This window comes from Falco cherrug, chromosome Z (genome assembly GCF_023634085.1).
Source record: "Falco cherrug isolate bFalChe1 chromosome Z, bFalChe1.pri, whole genome shotgun sequence".
Lineage (NCBI taxonomy): Eukaryota > Metazoa > Chordata > Aves > Falconiformes > Falconidae > Falco > Falco cherrug.
In genome coordinates this window covers 74,721,008-74,739,158 of record NC_073720.1, presented here as the reverse complement: position 1 = coordinate 74,739,158, position 18,151 = coordinate 74,721,008, and the positions used below count along the sequence as shown (strand labels likewise).

The following is an 18,151-nucleotide window of genomic DNA, read 5'->3' as shown; positions in this document are numbered from 1 at the left end:
AATTAGTTTCAGGCTCATGTTTCACACTGCCAGCATTTTCTCCAATGAGTTGTGTGATCTAACACTTTATTTGGCACAAATATGTGTGGTGTTATTCCTGTCCCCTAGGAAAAAAGAGAAAATGTAACATAGAAGCCGTAATACACCATACCATACAGCTGGTGATCTTCACACAACCAGTGAACAGGAATGACTTAATGTGGCCGGGGCTGCTTAAGACCTTCCAGTTGGGACTGCATCTTTCCCTTTTCCGTCTTTGCATTCCTGGAGCTCTTATAGTGAAAAAATAAATGCACGTGAGACCCAGATGTAGGTTTTACGAGGAATTGTAGGAGGGAGGGGGAGACTGAGCGAGCATACGAAGTTTTCCTCATACCCAGCTTCGCAGCCCCAGCAAAAAGCATGACAACATGCATTGTTCTGCAAGCACCGAGACCCGTGTCACCATGCATGAATAACTTCTCTTAAACCTTCAGAAGGCCAGTGTGGATTACTCTGCTTCACAGCCCTGAAATCAACATGGCAAACAGCCTTTGAATGCCTGCAGACAGCGTCAGCGCTGCTCACCCACGCATGATGCTGTGCCAGCAGTGCCCACGCTGTGCTCGGCCATGCAGAGGAGGTGGTGGCAGAGGGGCTGGAGCACAGCGGGGAGTGGAGTGCCAGGATGGTTGGGGCTAGTAGCAGGGCAGGAGTGGCAGGGGTGCTGCTGGTAGCAGAGTGGGGTGTGGTGCTGGATCCAGGGAGGCTTGGATCTGCATTTACTCTGCAATAAAACTTGGCAGGACAGTGCCTGGTTGTCTGAGAGGTGATTGATTTTGTGGCTGTGGTGCTACAGACTGCTCCGACACAAAGTGTTAGAAAGAGCGCAGTGTGAAGGGAAAAGGGATTTTCTCCCTGAGTTCCCCACTAGGTTGTTGAAACTTTCTCCTGTGTAAACAAACCAGTTGTGTGAGCATCCTCAGTTTCATTTTTCTCTTCTGATGCCATTTCATGCAAAGGAAATGAGCTGCAAGTGTTTAGCCTGGCACTGTAACTTTGGTAATCGTATCCAGGGCATAGAGTAGCATGGGCTGGTGCTTAATCATTCACTCATTAGCTCAGTGTCGGTTGAGCTTGGAAGACAAATAGAGGGTAAGAAATTGTGTCAGCTCGTCTGAGAGGAGCAGGTATAAGCTGGTTCAGGAAGGATGACACATTTTCTGGGCTTCTTCGTGTGCTAGCTCATTGCCTCTCCAGCACAGCTGTTGCTGCTGCTACCAGTTTTGGAGAAAACATCAGTATTTGAAGTGCCCATCTGCTTGCAGGTTTTGTCATATTTTACTTAGTGTAATCCTGTCAGATGAGAGTAGCCCAACTGTGAGCATCTCCTGCACTATCATCTGACTGCCAGCAGCTCCTGTGTCATGCACTCTTTTTGTTGTTACACTTTTTGTATAAATACTTCCCTTATGTACCCAGGGAGTCTTTGGAGGGCTGTCTTTGCTTATGTGGCAATACAAAGAGGATTTCTCCCCTCTCCAGCAATGATTACTTACCAATCAGGCCATTTCCAAAAGGGGTGGGGGACACATGAACAGTGTTGTAGACACTGCTGGGAAGACCATACCTGGAACACCGTATGCATTTCTAGCCACTCATGCTCAAAAAACACGACTTGACATTGCAGTGGATGCAAGTGCAGGAGTCTGCATAGACAGCAAGGAGATGAAAGCCTGACATGCAATTTGAGATTAAAGGAGCTTTACTTGTTTAGTCTAGGAAAATGCAGACCAGGATATATCAGAAGTTTATATATGCATCAGGGAAGGAAGCATTAAGGGCAGTAGGTTACTACACCAAATGGTCTGTACTGGAAAAAGAACAAACAGCGATGACCTAGCCGTTAGTAGACGTAGACTAGAAACTAGAAGCCAGCCCCTAGGTGTTAGAGCAACACTCCCATGGCAACAGTGGTGACAAATTTTCTTAGCTGTTTTAAAGACAAAGCTTGACTTAAGTTCATGAAGAGGATAGGCTGACATGCTTTCCTGCTGTAACAGATGATGGGACTGGATGACGCAGGAGATCTTGTTTGCTCCTTGTATCAGTCTATTCACAACATGGCTTTATTAAAGTCCCTGCAGCACTTTTGCAGTGGAGCCTGAGATACCTCCAATGGACAACATGTTCATGGATTTGAAGTGTACACAAACAGTATTTCAAACTATGAGCTGAACAAGTTTCATGGGATTGGGAGGGAGATGTCTAGCAGTGGCTTGGTAACTGACCACCCAAGGTAAACATGGTGCTTAGAAAACTGCAGTGCCAGTTTATGCTGGGTGATGTTTGTGCTTTTTCAGTTGGAAGCTGAATTCAGCCAGACATGAATCACCCTTTTTTTTCCTTTTTTCTGGGAATACTTTTCAGCCATATCACCAGACAAGACAACCGAAACCAGCACGGTTAAGAAGGAGGTGAGCAGGGATTACAGCAACTCTTCTAGGACTGGCTTGCACTGCTGTGTGACTGTGGCCACTTGCTCTTGCGTCAGTTATCAAACCACAGTGCCAGCACCATTGTAAGTGCTGTTGGGCTAATGAAAAGGCTGTTTTTCCATGGTGATGCTACACATGATCCTGACTGCAGTTATGTAAGTGCTTGTGATATTTTCTGCCAAACCACAAGAGGCTGCACTTTCATGATTAGTGCATAATCTCTAAGGTAGACAGCCCGGGGACAAGTTTGACATATTACCTACAGAAGGACACCCTAGAAAACCTGAGAAGGAGAATTCTTAGGCAGTCACTCAGTATCTTCCAGGACAGCCAGTTTACATCCATTGCACGCTACCTTCTGATGTGTATGTGTTCCTCTTTTTCTTTTTATATTGGGTGTCTCAGAGATGCTGAGTTAGGAAGATACAGATAGATAGATAGATATAAATTCCTGGTTACAGTGAAGAATTTAAGTTTCCTCTGCTAATTGTTTCAGGATTTTTGTCATCTTTCCCACTTGTAAAAGTGTTTGGCTTTTGGTCTTTCAGAGGTTAAAAGGTGGCCAAGCAGCAGTTGGATCTGATTTGAAAAGAATATGAGTGAGAATTCAGGATTTCCTGCTTAGGGAGAGCCATGTGAGTACCGGTGAATGAACACAGTCCGAAGCTCATTGCACTCTACATTTAGATACCCATTTAGTTCCATGTGTTTTGAGCCATGCCTTGAAAGCATGGGTTGCTGAGATCCCAGAGCTAGTCTGTGGCTTCCAAAATGTCTTCCTGCATTTTTGGTGGCAGGATTTGTTTGAAACATGCTAGTAATCTTTTACAGATCTTCTACCAAGCCAAGTCATTTTCTGTATGATGTGAAAATAATTCATGCTGCTGTATCATCACTAGTTGTATGCAGTACACTGATGTATTCAAGAGAAGTTTTGCATCCAGTGGGTGATAACATCTTAGTCTTCATGATTTCATGCATTCCTGGTGAAAAATGTAGTTAAGAGCCACACTTATGTAAAGCTGTGTTGCAGAGCATTTGGACTGCCTTTTTCTTACACCTTTTCTTACTGTTTTTCCTTTCAAACAGAAGGTAGAAAATTGTGCTCCTCATGTATCTGCCATTTAAGTGAATTATTCTTTCCAGATAATGTTAGTCCTGTCCGTAGTCACCTAGTTAGCCTTTTCCCCTACCACCACCTTTCTTTTTCAGAATAAAGTTTTTTTTTCTCCTGATGGGATAAGCTTTTCTAAGTATTGAGGAAATTATTTGGTACTGAGCAACTGCTTGTCTCTTGAAATACTCCTTACAGTATTACTTCTTGGAGCACCAAGCATCAGCTGATGTATCACTACACACTGTGTTCTCCCAGAGATGGCACTTTTTTGTTAGGATAGACATTTAATAATAGCAGTGTTGCATCCACAGAGGTTTACCAGGCAACAAGGGTGACAGGTTTTGTAGAAGGAAGCAATATCTTTTACTAGACTGACCAAAACAAGTAAGAAAAAAGACCAATGTTTTGGGCTCAGCATGCAATCATCAGCTCATGTGCATGATAACTTGACTTTCTTGCATGAAGTAAGAGGATGTTTTCCAGATTTGCGTGCTCCAAGGCTTCCCATCCAGGCCCCAGATAAAACTCTGCTGTTTTTTCCAAGCTTTTCCATGTATGTATGGAAATAAGTTTGGCCTTTGGGATACGTGATTGGAAAAGAGAGGCTCCTCATATTGCTGACATTGCATATCTTTGGTGAACTGTCTGAGATCTTGCATAAATTGTCTGGTGGTAGAGATAACTCCAAATGTGATCTATTGTGTCATCTATAAAATGGGGATAATAAAATTATGTGCAACAGAAGAGAAGAGGTAAGATGAACAAAGTGATAAATTTAAACCAAGAGATTTAGAGACTGGCCACTTTAAAATTTCTAGCTCGCTTGTTTCCATCCAGGAGGTAGGAATGGAAAACCAAGTCTGGTTCCTGTAGGAGGACTATTCCCCTAGGGAGGGAGGAGCAGTACAGCAGAACCATAATAAAAGTAGTAAAAATAATAATAAATAAGCTACAAATACTAGAAGTAGCTGTCTTCTAGTATTTGTACTAGAGGAGCTCACCAGGCTGAATTCTCAGGCTTTCTTATTCAGTCCTGCAGTTCTTGTTATTGCAATATTTTGCACATAAAGTTCAGTAATTACAGATTGAGACTAGGCAGGATTAGAATCCTGAGTACTTTTGCCTAAATTTCAGACCATCAAACCATATATTTTGCTGTTGCCAAACCTTGCAATTACTTGAAGTCTTTGAGTGCTCATTTCCAGGACTGACAGAGCCTCTGGCTCCTATATAGTAGTGTCCTATGCCAGCCAGGCTACATTCTGTACAACAGGTAAGAATCCAGTTTTCTACCTTTTGTAAGGGAAAGACAGAGCACAGTGATGCATTCTCACACCAGTTTTGTGTTTGCACATTGCATACAGCATGGTCAAAACCAAACGCATTCCAGGAAATTGCAAATATCTTTTGTGTCAAATGTCAGATATCAGAAGTGGTAAGCAGAGGAAGCGGGGCTGAGGTCTTCCTCACACTCCTGGGACTGTATCTGCAATACATTCTGCTGCATGAGATGTGGCATTTCAGTGGAGCACTAGGAGTCCAAAAAAATGGAGGGAACCATTTTAATGGGGAGTAGAATTAAAATTGAAAACCTTGGGTTCTTTGAATACGAAGTAAAAAAAAAACCAACAACAAAAAAAGATACTGTGGGTACTTATCTTACATGCTGAAAAGATTATATTTTTCTGCATTCTTCTAAGAAGGAAATAAATGATTATCAAATGTCCTCATAAACATACTTTTTGCAAATAACGTGTAAAGTATGCTGTAAACACCTTTTTGATAAAAGGCATGGTGAGATTAAGTGATTTTTCCCAAGACATCAGAGCCTGGGACTGGAATTGATCTCATAAATTCCAGTGGAACTGGAATTGATCTCATAAATTCCAGTCTAGTATTTTAGCCCCATTCATTTTTCACAGCAAAAGGTTTCATCTCTTTGATGCAGTGTCTCATCTTCTTTACTCATGGACCACTGGAAGACAAACAACTTTTATGGCTTCATCAGCTTGAGTAAGTTCTTTACCTTAGCCAAAGGCTTTGTATTTATTGGGAAGTAAAAGGAGGTGTAGAAAGGCAGCACTGGTAAATCATGTGCCGTCAGGAGTCTCACAGGAAGTCGAATGACCCTTGCTTGGGAAACACAGACCACAAATGTGGCTGTGTTATTTACTGGTATGTGCTTTGCATTCTTCTGCAAGGACCAATTGCATTTTACATCAGTACAGTAAGTCCTGCCTATGCCTTTCCAAGATTTCAACATTAACTCTTCTGAAAACAACCTACTGGAGAGAAATGCTTTGAGGGTTAGTATTTTGACTTCTGACTGAGTCCTGGAAAGCTCTCACCTGGTGTTAATGATTTCTAGTAAGGGGGAAGAAGGATGGGCTTTCAACACAGTGAGCATTCATTGGCATATATCATGTTTCAATAGACCCTGCCTGGATGGCACAGTCACATCTTTCTGGCTTCCATTTAGTATATCTGTTTGCTCACAGTGTCTCCCTGAAGACAAGTCAACAATTGCATTAACTTTCTGATCTTGGTATGGGAATGTTTATGTTAATTTCCTGACATCAGTGGCTCTGTGATCTCTCATTTGAAATGGGCTATGGGGGAAAGCTGTTTCAGTATTCCTGTTTTTTTAATTAAAAAGAGAGGGGGAAATGCCCAAAATGAGAGGTGAAAAAGAAGGCTAGCTTCTGTAGAAAATAAGCAGGTTATATTTTTATGGGTGCAAGGTCATAAAAATTCAGATTATGTCTTTTTAACCATTTACCACAATGAGTATTTCCTAATACAAAAGATGTGGAAGTGTCTTTAATGTCTTGTTCCCAGTTAATTAACTATCCTAAATATGGCTGATATACCACAGTATTTTTTGCTAGCAGTTTCTGAGCTATTCAAGAGCACTTAGTTCATTCACTGGGAAAATCAAAGATCAGAGGTCTTCTTTCTAAGAAGCTTGTTTAATGTTCTGTATTGGGCCAAAATGTTTTGTCGTTAGGATGTTCCATGGGATCTCTTAGGTTTCAGATGTTTGGGCAGACTTAGTTCACTGTTAAGTCTGCAGAATTTTATCTTAGTACTTAGGTTGATCCTTTCTGTACCTATATTTTTATTTACCTTCAGAATTACATCCTGTGATACAGATTTCATCATGTAGATAATGAGCAAGGTACATGATCTTTAACAAAAAAAAGAAGATATGAAGAGGCTACAAGGTGAAGATGCACGTAGACAGGTTTGTTTGCATTTCATGACAGTTGTTTGTATATCTGGCCATGGGAGTGTTCAAAGGCTGTGTGGAATGGTTATTTCTCACCAGAATCTGCATTTTTACCCTTGGCTATACCAAAGTAACTCGATGTTACTTCAGCAGAAGGCACTTCATCTATTCCATGTTTGTAACCTAAGTCCTCCTGTAATCCATTTTAGAGTCATGTCCAGATTCTTTCTGAGGAACAGGGTTTGTAATTTGATCTTTGTCTGGTTGTTAAAAAAAACATAATTGGTGAGGTATTAGCTATGGTACCTATGTTTGTTCTGGCTTAAATCACTTTTGGTTACTAAAGAAATGACCAAAGTCATTTGTTGCTTCCAACATTTACTTCAAAAGTGTCAACGTAAGAGGTCAAAATACAGAGAAACGTGAAAGAAAACTGAGTTGTTCCCATGACTGGTTGTCAGGCAAAGCTACCTCAGTAAGCTGAGCCAAGCCAAGGATTTATGTGCTGTGTAGTTGAGGTTGTATAGACATTGCTAAAGCCACGGCTAAGTGATGTGTGTAGTGTATAATTTCAATAATTTTAAACAGATCTGCAGGTTTACATTTTTTGAATTGGTGCCATGTCTGTGTTGGTTGTGTACGTACAAAAATAAGGGTATAGTAACAAACTTCTGAGCTGAGCCAGAGCTCAGATCTGTGTTTGGCAAGTACTTGGTGAAATCATTACCTCACTAGTTGTCTAGGGTTTTTTGCGTGGCTGTCCATCACTTCACTGTCAAGAAAGACAAAATATGAAGAGATACATTTTCTTTGAGAATCTGTTTAACAAACACTGAGTGTGTTGGAGTGCTTCTGCTGGTACTCGTGCTGCAGTAGGACTCGCAGAGCAGCATTAGGAGTGTTTTCAGTACACTGACGGGGGAGCAGCACTATGCACAGCCACCTCAGTTCTCTGCTAGAAGTACCTGTAGAGACGAGTCTTGTGCAGTTCTTCCTGCATCCCTGTAATGTATTTTGGTGGGATTGCAGCAGCAGAGGTACTGGAGGTGAAAGATACTGAGGATCACTGAGTCAGATCTGAGTCAACATAAACATAAAATTACTTCTTCCTCTACCAAAGGCAGGGACAGGGAGGGGAAGCCAGGTTAAGTTAGTTACTCGATCTGTGTGGCTGGATTTACATTGGTGATGGTTTGTGAGTACAACTGCCGTAAAAGGAAAGCAGATGTGACCATGGTGTGGACACAGCATCCCACCATTTTCTGACCAGCAGTAGGGTACAGAAGTACCATTTCAGTTCATCGCTGAAATCAGATAAATGTAGAAAATAACTGACCTTTACTCTTTTATCAGTTTAATCTCTTGGAGACTAGATCTTGGTCTTTGACTGAAAAACTGACAATCTGTTAAGGAACACTTAACCACAAGCAAGGCAGCAGCATACCATATTTCCAGCGTTGCAAACAGCTCACTTCAGAGTATTCGGGAGAAAACCTTTCAGACTCATTTAAGGTGGTAACTTTTTATACTCTATATATCATGGTTTTAACATAAGAGTAGCAGCTCCGGTGTGAATTTATTTAACAAAATCATGCCAGTTGCCACGTAGAGATCAGGATGCCTGACAGGAGGAAAGGGAATCCCTCCTGACAGGAGGAAAAGGGATTTCCTTTGAGCCAGGCTACAACATAACAGCAGAAATAAAAAAATGTAAGCTATAGATGGTCTCTGATAGCTGCTTCTGGACTTCTGAAGCAGAGTTGAATGACAGCAGTGGAAACACAAACTCTAGATTTGCAGGGGAGGAAGTGACCCTGCCATGATGTGCTGTCTACCATCGGCTCCTCTGAGAAGTGGGAGGTTCAAAGGCTACCATGCTATTTATGCTAATTGAGTTTGAGCTAAGCTCTTCCCAAGAAAAAAAAGCCTCTTATTGAATTAGTTATTCAGTTCCTCAGGGGGCCAGTGGAATGGCTGTAACGCTGTCTTAGAGTCTGCTTGGGGGGCCCTTGAAGAGTACAACTAAAGGATTTCTCTGATTTAAGCATCCCTCAGATGAAAAGCAACCAGGAGACCTGAGAGAGTTGCGTGCCTTTTGCTGTTTAGACTGTCTGCAGAAGGGGCCAAACATGTTCAGGTACACAGCACCCTGGCAAGTCCTCTGCTTGTCCATGGAACAGGGGCTGAGGGTAAGAAACATTTATTTTCATAATATTGTTAAAAAAGCATGATTTGTAATCTTAAGAGTGTGTTGTAAAAGGGAGGCAGCATCAAAGCTACCTACATAGAAAATGAAGGACCTGTAGGGATGTGCAGTGTTTATTCCTTCATTGTGTGTTTCCCTGTTGCTGTTACTTGAGGGAACAAGTGAGAAGAAGTAAACCTCGTAGGAGTTTTAGGAAATGGATGTTAAGGTGGCGTTGCAGCCTGGAGAACTTAAGTATTTTATTCAAGGTCATGCAGCAAGTCAGCAGCAGATAGGAGAACAAAATCCAGATCTTCTGATTCTAAGTCCTTCTAGTTGCTTAATATCTGTTAGTTGTCTTCTAAATTGGATTTTCTTCAAGACTGTTAGCCTTGAGGACTCATGAAAGTACAATTAACTGTAGCAGAATAGCTATGGGCAAGACTGACATCTGAAAAGTGTAAATTTAAATCAACTTGGCCTGTCATTATTTCTCACAATACATTGCAGTATTCTTTTCTGTGAAAGCAGTCTACGAGCCTCTGACAGCATTTAATATGAAAGAGTTACATTACAATTCAAAAATACCAATTAACATTTCCAAAGCTCTCCGGATTTTATCACAACTCTTGAAATATTTGCTAGTTTTTTTCTTTCAAGAAATGCCAAATGCCAGAAATACCTTTAACTTTTGAAAATAGGTTTCTAACTTCAAAAATTGCAAAGAAATACTGATAAATACAGCTTTTAAATACTACCCCCTCATCTGCCTTGTTCTGCCACCCCTTCCCCCCAAATAAGGCAAATTAAAATTAATATGCTGATCTTATTATTTTGTTTTCACAACTTGCAAGACTTGTGTCTCACTAGCTTTTTATGATTTTGAAGAATGATTTCTTTTATCAGTCTCTATATAAAGTGCATACTTGGAAATGGAATGATCAAGGTCTGCCTACACAGCTGTTTTTCTGTGCAAGGATAGCTTGCATTTGTTGTTGCTAAGTCCATTTTGACTATTCCTTTTCTAATCCTTTTATCTTAAAGGATCGAAACTATGCAGATTGTATAGATCATTTATCAGTCATTATGTAATCTTCTTTGGGATTGAGGTAGGATTTCATGCTGTCAAAAGGGTGGCACCAGGATTTCCAAAGTGCTGGTATTTGTGCAAATTCCGCTCCCCCTTCCCTGCCCCCAGAATGGCCTTTCTGGAATGGTTGTGGGATTTCCTTCTGCAAAGATTTTAGTTTTTTAACTAATCTGTGCTACATTATAAAAGCTCACTTCTGGATACATACAAATCTGCAATATATGTGGTACTGACATTCACAATTAGCAAGTCTCTTAACACTGTGTTTTTGCAAAAGCTTCTCCCTTCTTTTTCCCCATGGTGTCTTAATCAAGCATTGCTGAAAAATAATACTCACCAAGTCCATGAGGTGCTTTTTTGGCCTGGTTCTATTTTAATGTAGAAGCTCTGCAGTCATAAGTTACAGCGTATCTGAGACACCCAGTATATTACCAGAAGCTGTAGATGAAAAGAAAATTTGGCAATGTGTCCAGCGGATCCCTGAAGGCTGGCATTCTTCATTGAATAGTATGCAATGCAGAGCTGTTCAAGTACTAGAGCAATGATAATAAATTTTGGATGTTTGGATCCAAACGCATTAAGGTGTCAGAAAGCAGAATTGCCAGCGTTGGCTGCAGTTCAGTCTCTGGGCTCCAGTTCAGGGTGTTGCCTAAGCCAAAAATTAAATAAGGTGCCTGGGGAACTCTCACGTCAAATGAAGTCAGGTGCCTACTTTCTGTCAAAAAAGTTAAAAGATTAAATGCCTTTACTGTCCTTGTAGTACAGTCTTGTGGTTGTGATACTAGCTCAAGCAGGAAAATTTATATTACTGTTCTAATTGAAATCCATCAGGGAGATGGCTACTTCATTGAAGTAAGTGGTGCCTTCGGCTTGCTTTCTTTCATTGCTTGCTCAAAAACTGGCAGAGATGGCTTTCCCCTAATAAGTGATACTGCACCCCCATATGGATGAAGTCATGCCTGCTATGGCTATGCCAGGCTATGAAGTCATAGCCTGCTGTCCAGATAGCATGCGTTCATTACACGTGGGCATGGCCAATTGTCCAGCATCAAGCTGGGAAGTATTACATATAGCTGTGCTTAGAAAGTGTAAATTCCACAGGACTTTCTCTGAGTAGTGCTAGGATACTTTGAAACTTCAAGTATGGCAATGATGTGGAAGCTGTCCATACCTCCTGGTTTACAATTCTGCCTTGTACCTGTTGAAAACAGACAAGTACAGTTTAATATAAATATTTGGTTTTGTAAGTTACTTGCATTTCTCTATTGCAATGAGCTAATTCAGTCAAGCCAGTGATAAATTTCACATTACCTTTTGCCTGTGCAGGCACTGTTGTACGTTAATATTTATGAAATCATATTAATTAAACAGCTCATGAGAGTATACCATTGACCTTTCTGAATGAAGGCTACAGTATTTCATGCCTACTCTTAGGTAAGCCTGTGGTCCAGCCAAAATCACCATTTAGCAGCAATTTCATACTTGGAAGACTGTACAGCTCACCTTTGATTTGTATGAGAGCTGTGGTCAACATTCAGGCTTATAGCCTGCTCCTGCTGAAGTCAACGGCAAAACTCTCCTTGGTTTGAATGGGTGCAGGGCTGGATGTACAAAAATAAAGTGACAGTAGTTTGAAGGTACTATTTATAGTGATATCAAAAGTGGAGAAGGTTTGCTGAAACTTTACTGCTAGGGGCTTTGTAGTTAGCACAGGTATGTGTGAAAAGACAGGGCCACCTCTAGTCTCTTGGTAAATAGCAAAACTGTTGTAACACTAATTAGGGGCACATTCAGGCAGTGCGGTATTACTAGTAATTTGATTTAATGAATACTTTCATTTAAAAAGCTGTAATCTGTGCTCAGCCCTTAGGAACTAAGGAGGAACTGCAGGAACATAAATTCCCTAAACCACAGGCACAGCCTTTCCAGGTGTGTGACTGAAGGACCTCATAAGCCTTACCAGAAGCAAATAAAGACTGTAGATCATTAGAATTCTGCAGTTGCTCTGGAAGATTTGGCATTCTGAATTTTGCTGAACTGTTGGATGCTGTATGTTTGCACTAAATCATCTTGAATTTAAGATCAGATAAAAATGAAAAGATCTTGTCGGTAAAGGTAGATGCAGTCCTTTAATATCATTGGGGTGTATTTTGCTTGACTGGGTGGTGTTCATCCTTTATATATACAGCTATTTATTTGTTCTAGCATCTCTAGATTTTATTACTTTATTAGGTGATGTGGTAAAGGCAAGATTTGGGAAAAAATAACAAGTTTTGATTACATGCAAATAATCTGCTTTGAGCTGATGGTTACCAGATTCCAGCTACCACCTATTAACTCCAGCACTGACATCAAGTAAATCTGCATACCTAACCAAAACCATTCTTATGTCCTCAGTGATTCAGATGAATTAACTCATGGCTTGTTCTCTTCAGACTACAGAGCTGATAAAATTTCCTGGCATTTTTCAGGAAGGAGGCTCATGAGAGTGTTATCTAACATAACACTCCAGCCCTTATAAAAACCTGTGTTACCAGGCAAATAAATAGCCCAAGACAGTAAAAAAAAAATCATCTTGTCTTACAACTGAAGTGGCGTTTTCAAACCAGTACTATATCTTGGTAACAAGTAAATCCCAAAACATCTTAGGAGGAGCTGACTTAGGCTTAACATTATGTGGTAGCCGAAAATGGCTCTGATTGCGTAGATCAGGTCAGGTACTGCCAGTCCTCTTCTCAAGGTCCTAGCAAAGCACCTACATTTCCTACAAAGTAAACAGAAGAAATGGCAGTGGGTGCCCGGCATGGCTGGATGGTAGTTGCTTGTGTGTAAGTGGTTCTATCCTCTCCGTACTTCCAGGTTTTTTGGTTTTGTTCTGTGTGTTGGAATAGTTGGCATTTCTCTGAAACTCAGTTCATGCAGTTGAAGGAGCATAGAAGAATTTCAGTTTGCTTTGAAAATAATTAAAGAAAAGTTTCTAGCTTTTTCTGGTTGCAGAGAAGAGCTTAAAAAAAGACTGACCTCTGAGGGCTTAAAAAGCATGAGGAAAATAAAAAGGATTATCTAGCTACATTGTAGTGCTTTTAAATGCACTTCTTGGCTTTCTGGGACTTCAGTAGTAACATCTAAGCAAGTGAAATAAGTGTTACTGCTATATGATTAAGGATGTTTAGTACCATCAAGTGCAAGCAGTACCTGTTGTGCATATTAATATACTTGGATGGGTCATTTTATCTCTGCTCTTGGTAGTCACTCAGCTACAAAGTGCCTTAAACCACTTCTAGCTTGTTGTTTCTGTTGCTACATAAGGTCCATGACTGTGCCTTTCAAAAGTGCTCTAGGTTCTCTTCCACTTCCATTTTCCCTTAGTCTTCGCCTTTTAATGTTGACGCCATGCGACACAGGTCTGCTCAAGTTATAGAAGTATTCACTGCCCTTTCTTTTTCTTGTGACCAATGAGCAAACTATTAAATTTTTAATAGATTGAAGAGAAGGCTTGTGGGAATGGGATTTGAATTGTTGGCATTTAAGGATTTTGGGATGCTGTTTCCAGGCTGCATGTTCAGCAGAAGACATTTTCAGTTTACTCTTGAAAACTGCAATGTTATTTGTTAAGCATTTCCATTTTTATAAAAAATTTTAAACAGCTGCTCTTTTCTCATATGTTCCATATCTTGGAACTTAAACCCTAGGGGTTATAAAGCAAAAATACAATCAAGCATGCTTCAAATGAAAGAAAACTAATGGAGTGGAAGAGATAAGGTCTCGTGATATTTACCTGGTTGTCCCTGAGTAGCCCAGCAATCTGAAACCAAGAAATGTTGTTCCAAAATTAAACAAATACAAATGACAGAACCACATTAATTTGAAATAATTAATACGGGATCCCAATATCTAATTTACAGAAGCATCTTCTAACAATAAGAAGGCCTGATTCTTTTTAGAATTCCTTACTTTCTAGGTTGTAATAATAGTCCCTGCTAATTTTTAGCAATGTAATTTTAACTGCGCACTTCAGAACCTAAATCTGCAATTCTCCAAGGCCTTAAATGCCCTTTGACTTTTCTTACTGTTTCCTTCACTGTAAAATGTATCTTCTTTGATACTGAGCACCATTGTTGGCCAAATGAGAAATATTGTCCTCAGTATATCAGCATCAGTCAGCTTGAAGATTGCTAGGTGATTTTTGAATGCAACATCAGAGCAAATCCAGGGAATAGTCTAGACACTGAAGCATGAATTTTGCTGATGCTAATAAAAATCAGGAAACCAGAAGCCAAGAGAAGGGAGCTCCATACATCTACAGAACTTACTACAAACATCAACAAATTCATAACATTTTGCAGAATATCATGCATTCATCTCAGCTGAGTTCAGCCTGGATTTAGGGTTTAAATCTTCAACACCCTGCATTCTGATTACTTGTCCACCAGTGGGGCAGAAAGGAAATAATGGTGGCAGCAGACCCTAGAAATGATGGAAGAATGGAAGGACCTGAGTCAAAGGGAGGAGAACATAAGGGATAAAGAAACGCATCCATTTGGGAACAGAAAGTATAGGAAGGCCTTACATGAAATAAAGGTCCTGGTGCCCTTGGTATTAAGAGACTGGAGAAGGCAGAAGAAAGGTAGTAATGATCAACTGAGGGAGAGTGATGGATCAGCAGGTTCCCTGACCGGTAACCAGAAGCTGGCCAGCAGAAGTCTCTTAATCTGTTTTTATCTGGCTACCATGCTCACTGTCCTTATTCAGTGAGAAAGATGTTCAGGGCCCCTTCTCCAGACAATTATAACTGTATGTGTAAGCATGCAGCTGTATGCCTTCACTGCCATTTTCTGGCACTAATAAGAACCAGATTTTGATGATGTGTTCATAATTTATTCTGAGCCATTTTGGTATCCATTCTAAATAATTAAAACTTGGCTCCAGTTCCCATTAAAAGATTTTGTGCTGGGAAAGCATACCTGGACTTAAGGACAAAAAATGCAGCTTTTGCTGACGTCAATTTTTTATCATAATTCCTGGAAGAAGAACTTGCCGAGGCCATGACAGTCATTGGGGAAAAAAGTTCTTGAGCAAAGTCACAGTAAAATACATCATTAATCTTAACCCACCCACATCCAGGCACCATATCACCAGACACTTCATTGGAGGAAGGAACAGTACTGTTGGTATTCATGACTCATTATATTCCTGGGTTATAAGGTTTAAACAGTCAGCTGTGATCCCGTTATGACTGGCATTGTGACACAGACCACTGGATTTCCCTAAATTGACTTCTGTTTGGATTAGAGCTTATCTTCTGGAAAAACATCCAGTTTTGATTCCACATGTCCTGCAAGAGAGCATTCACCACAGCCTGTATTAAATTGTGCCTTCATTAATTATACTCACTGCTAAGAGCTTCCTGTTAGAAGATATGCATTATTTAACTCTTGGTCTCCCTGAACACTCCCCATGCAGACAGAAACGTCCTGTGCTCCTTTCCTCTCTGAGGAGTTGGCTTTGTCTGAAGATTGTTGAGTGATTGCTTTTCCTTGCATAACCTGTGGGCTTGGAAGAAGTTCTGATTTATGGCTTTAATTACAGTCGGTCCAACCATTCAAAAAACCTTCTCAACATCTTCCTTCAACTCTCACCCTTGTTGTGGTGCCAACATGCACCTGTGGCTGGGAACAGTAATGTTGATGGTGCGTGCATGGCCTCCACTTTTTATCCATACTACTTCCACCTTGTTGTCACAGGGTATTGCACCCTACCTTCACATGTCCACCTCTTTGTCGGCTCTGGTTGGAGGCTATGACTAGATTATTATCGCTGTGTTAAAAGTAGAATAGTGTCTAGTACATTGAGGTCTATGTCTGGACTGTGCCTAGAGCTTCTGAGCATTAATCAGATTTCCTGATGAAATACATGGTCCAGGTGAAGTGTCTTGTTTGGAGTTCTTTTTGTTGTTTCTGCATAGTTTGGGGCTGTAGTTACGTTACTGTTTCCACTACAAAATTGAAATGTGTATTGACATTAGAGATATGCATCCTTATCCTTTGGATCAGATGAGGACCATCGGCAATCACGTGCATCCCTCGCTGCAGAACAGGCAGGTTTAGAGGTGAACGCAGGAGCCATGTGGACTCCAGCCTGTGTTACTAACCTAGAATGGTACTTTCGCCAAACTGACGAATGAGGTTTGTCTACAAACCAGAGTGGTGATGGGTTGCAACATGCAGGTGTGAGTCTGGGTGAGATCCACTTTGAAGACGTACCCTTAATTACGCTGCAGGTTTCGGCAGTGCTTCTGTAACAGCTGGCTATCACACCTCAGAAAGCTATGATCTTTTCTTTATCTTTTTTGAGACACACTAATTTAGTTGGTGAGAAGAGATGTCAGTGCTAATGGACCAATAAGCGTATCAGCCAGGCTGTTACTTAATTGCCGAGATGCTCACAGTTCCCTAATTGAAGGCATATATTACCTTTGGGTAAATTCTGCTTAGCTGACTTAACTCAGTGAATCTTTGTCCAGATGTGTTTCTGGAAGTTACCAGCTGACATAGTATAAAATACTGTATGCATGTCTATACAGCATTCAGATTTGGAAGGTGCAGCCAAGCAAGATGGTGCCCACTGAGCAGAGTACCGTAGTGCTATGAAAACCATTTCTGGGTGGAAGAACATGCTCTTTCCATGCCTTGACGGAACAGCTCAGAAGTCCCACCCAGCTCCCACCCAGATCAAGCTGAATTACCCTTTGGCAAGCTGGGTACTTCCTCTCCTGGTCAACAATGTGAATAATGATTGTCCTTGGTTTGGAGAAATGTCAGCTCTTGGACTGTGGTGTGGGTGTTTTAAATTTGACATCAGCAGACTTTTGAAGTAGTCTGGGTAACTTTCTTATTGAGGTTGTGAAGAAAATAAAGTAGCACTGTCAGAATCTCAGATTCCCAAGCATTATAAATTATGTTAGTGATCACATTGGCCTCCTGGCACATATTTTATTTTTCCCCTTGATGGGACCTTTGACAAATCCCTAATTTGCAAAGTTGAATACCTGAAATTCAGCATTTAAATCTAAATGTATACAAATCAGTAATGCCTAGATGTATCAGCCCCAGAAACCACTTTTTTTAAGGTGTCAGGAACTGAATCTGGGAGTTTAAGCAGCTGGGTTCCAGCATTTTTGTTTTCAGAGTCTGGCCTGCAGTGTTTGTGGTTCCAAAAACCAATGAGCTCTGCTTTCAATACATCTGGAGCTTGTCCAGCTCTCTCTGCTGTTGTCCAATGTGCAGTCTGCCGCTCACCATTGCAGAAGAGAGGCTGATTCCCGTGTTCATCCCACTTGCAAACAGCAAAACAATTTGATTTTCTTTAAGTTGCTTTTTTTTTAGTGAATGACTTTTGAATGGTACATTAGTATCCTTGTATTCATAGAATTGTTGAAAGTTCATGGTGATTTTGAAGTAGTGCTATGATTATGGGTTTAATTTTATTTGCTGTTTAGTTCTAGACCTGCCGAGAGGATTTTTTTTTTTTCACCTGTGATGTAAGTAATGTTAAATGCTGTCTGATAAAAATGCATTTGTTATTTATAGGTAAATCCAATTATTCAGTTAGTTAATGGATCTTAAAAATAGCTTTAAGAAGTGGTCATTCATGTATTTTCCAGCAACTGACTGCTACTTTACCCCATGAAAAACATCCATTCTGATAAATTAATTGGTGGGCATTCAGCTTTGTGAAAGGAAAACCATACCTGGTAGCATAGCTTTATGTTACGTGTCGCAGATAACAGATAAATGAGTGCTTATTGAGCCACCCTGTAATTGCATTAGTCTGTAAACTTCTGGTGGCCTGGTTTCCTCTATTATTAAACTGAATTAGTAGAGTTGGAGACATGCTTGGATACTTGCACTTGTAGATTAGAGATTTCCTTTTTTAGAGGTCTGCTTTACTGGGTTGTTTTTTCATTAAAAATGAGACATGGTTTTGGTCTGGTGTTATTTTTTGTTCTGCCAGAAAACTGTAATGCATTAAGTGCTGCATGTAAAAAATGTTT

The 18,151-nt window shown here is 40.5% G+C and overlaps 1 protein-coding gene across 4 annotated transcripts in view; it reads left to right on the top strand.

Moving 5' to 3' along the window:
• Nucleotides 1-18,151, top strand: part of PALM2AKAP2 (PALM2 and AKAP2 fusion) — a 274,674-nt gene that overhangs the window by 207,634 nt on the left and 48,889 nt on the right. The window contains exon 1 of one of the 4 annotated variants that reach the window (XM_027808468.2): nt 8,786-9,012. The exons of the other annotated variants lie outside the window; for them this stretch is intronic. Within the exon in view, the coding sequence (XP_027664269.1) occupies nt 8,953-9,012 (60 nt within the window). The 5' untranslated portion in view covers nt 8,786-8,952. Of the gene's footprint in view, nt 1-8,785; nt 9,013-18,151 lie in introns of those variants that run through there. 4 annotated transcript variants of the gene reach the window in all.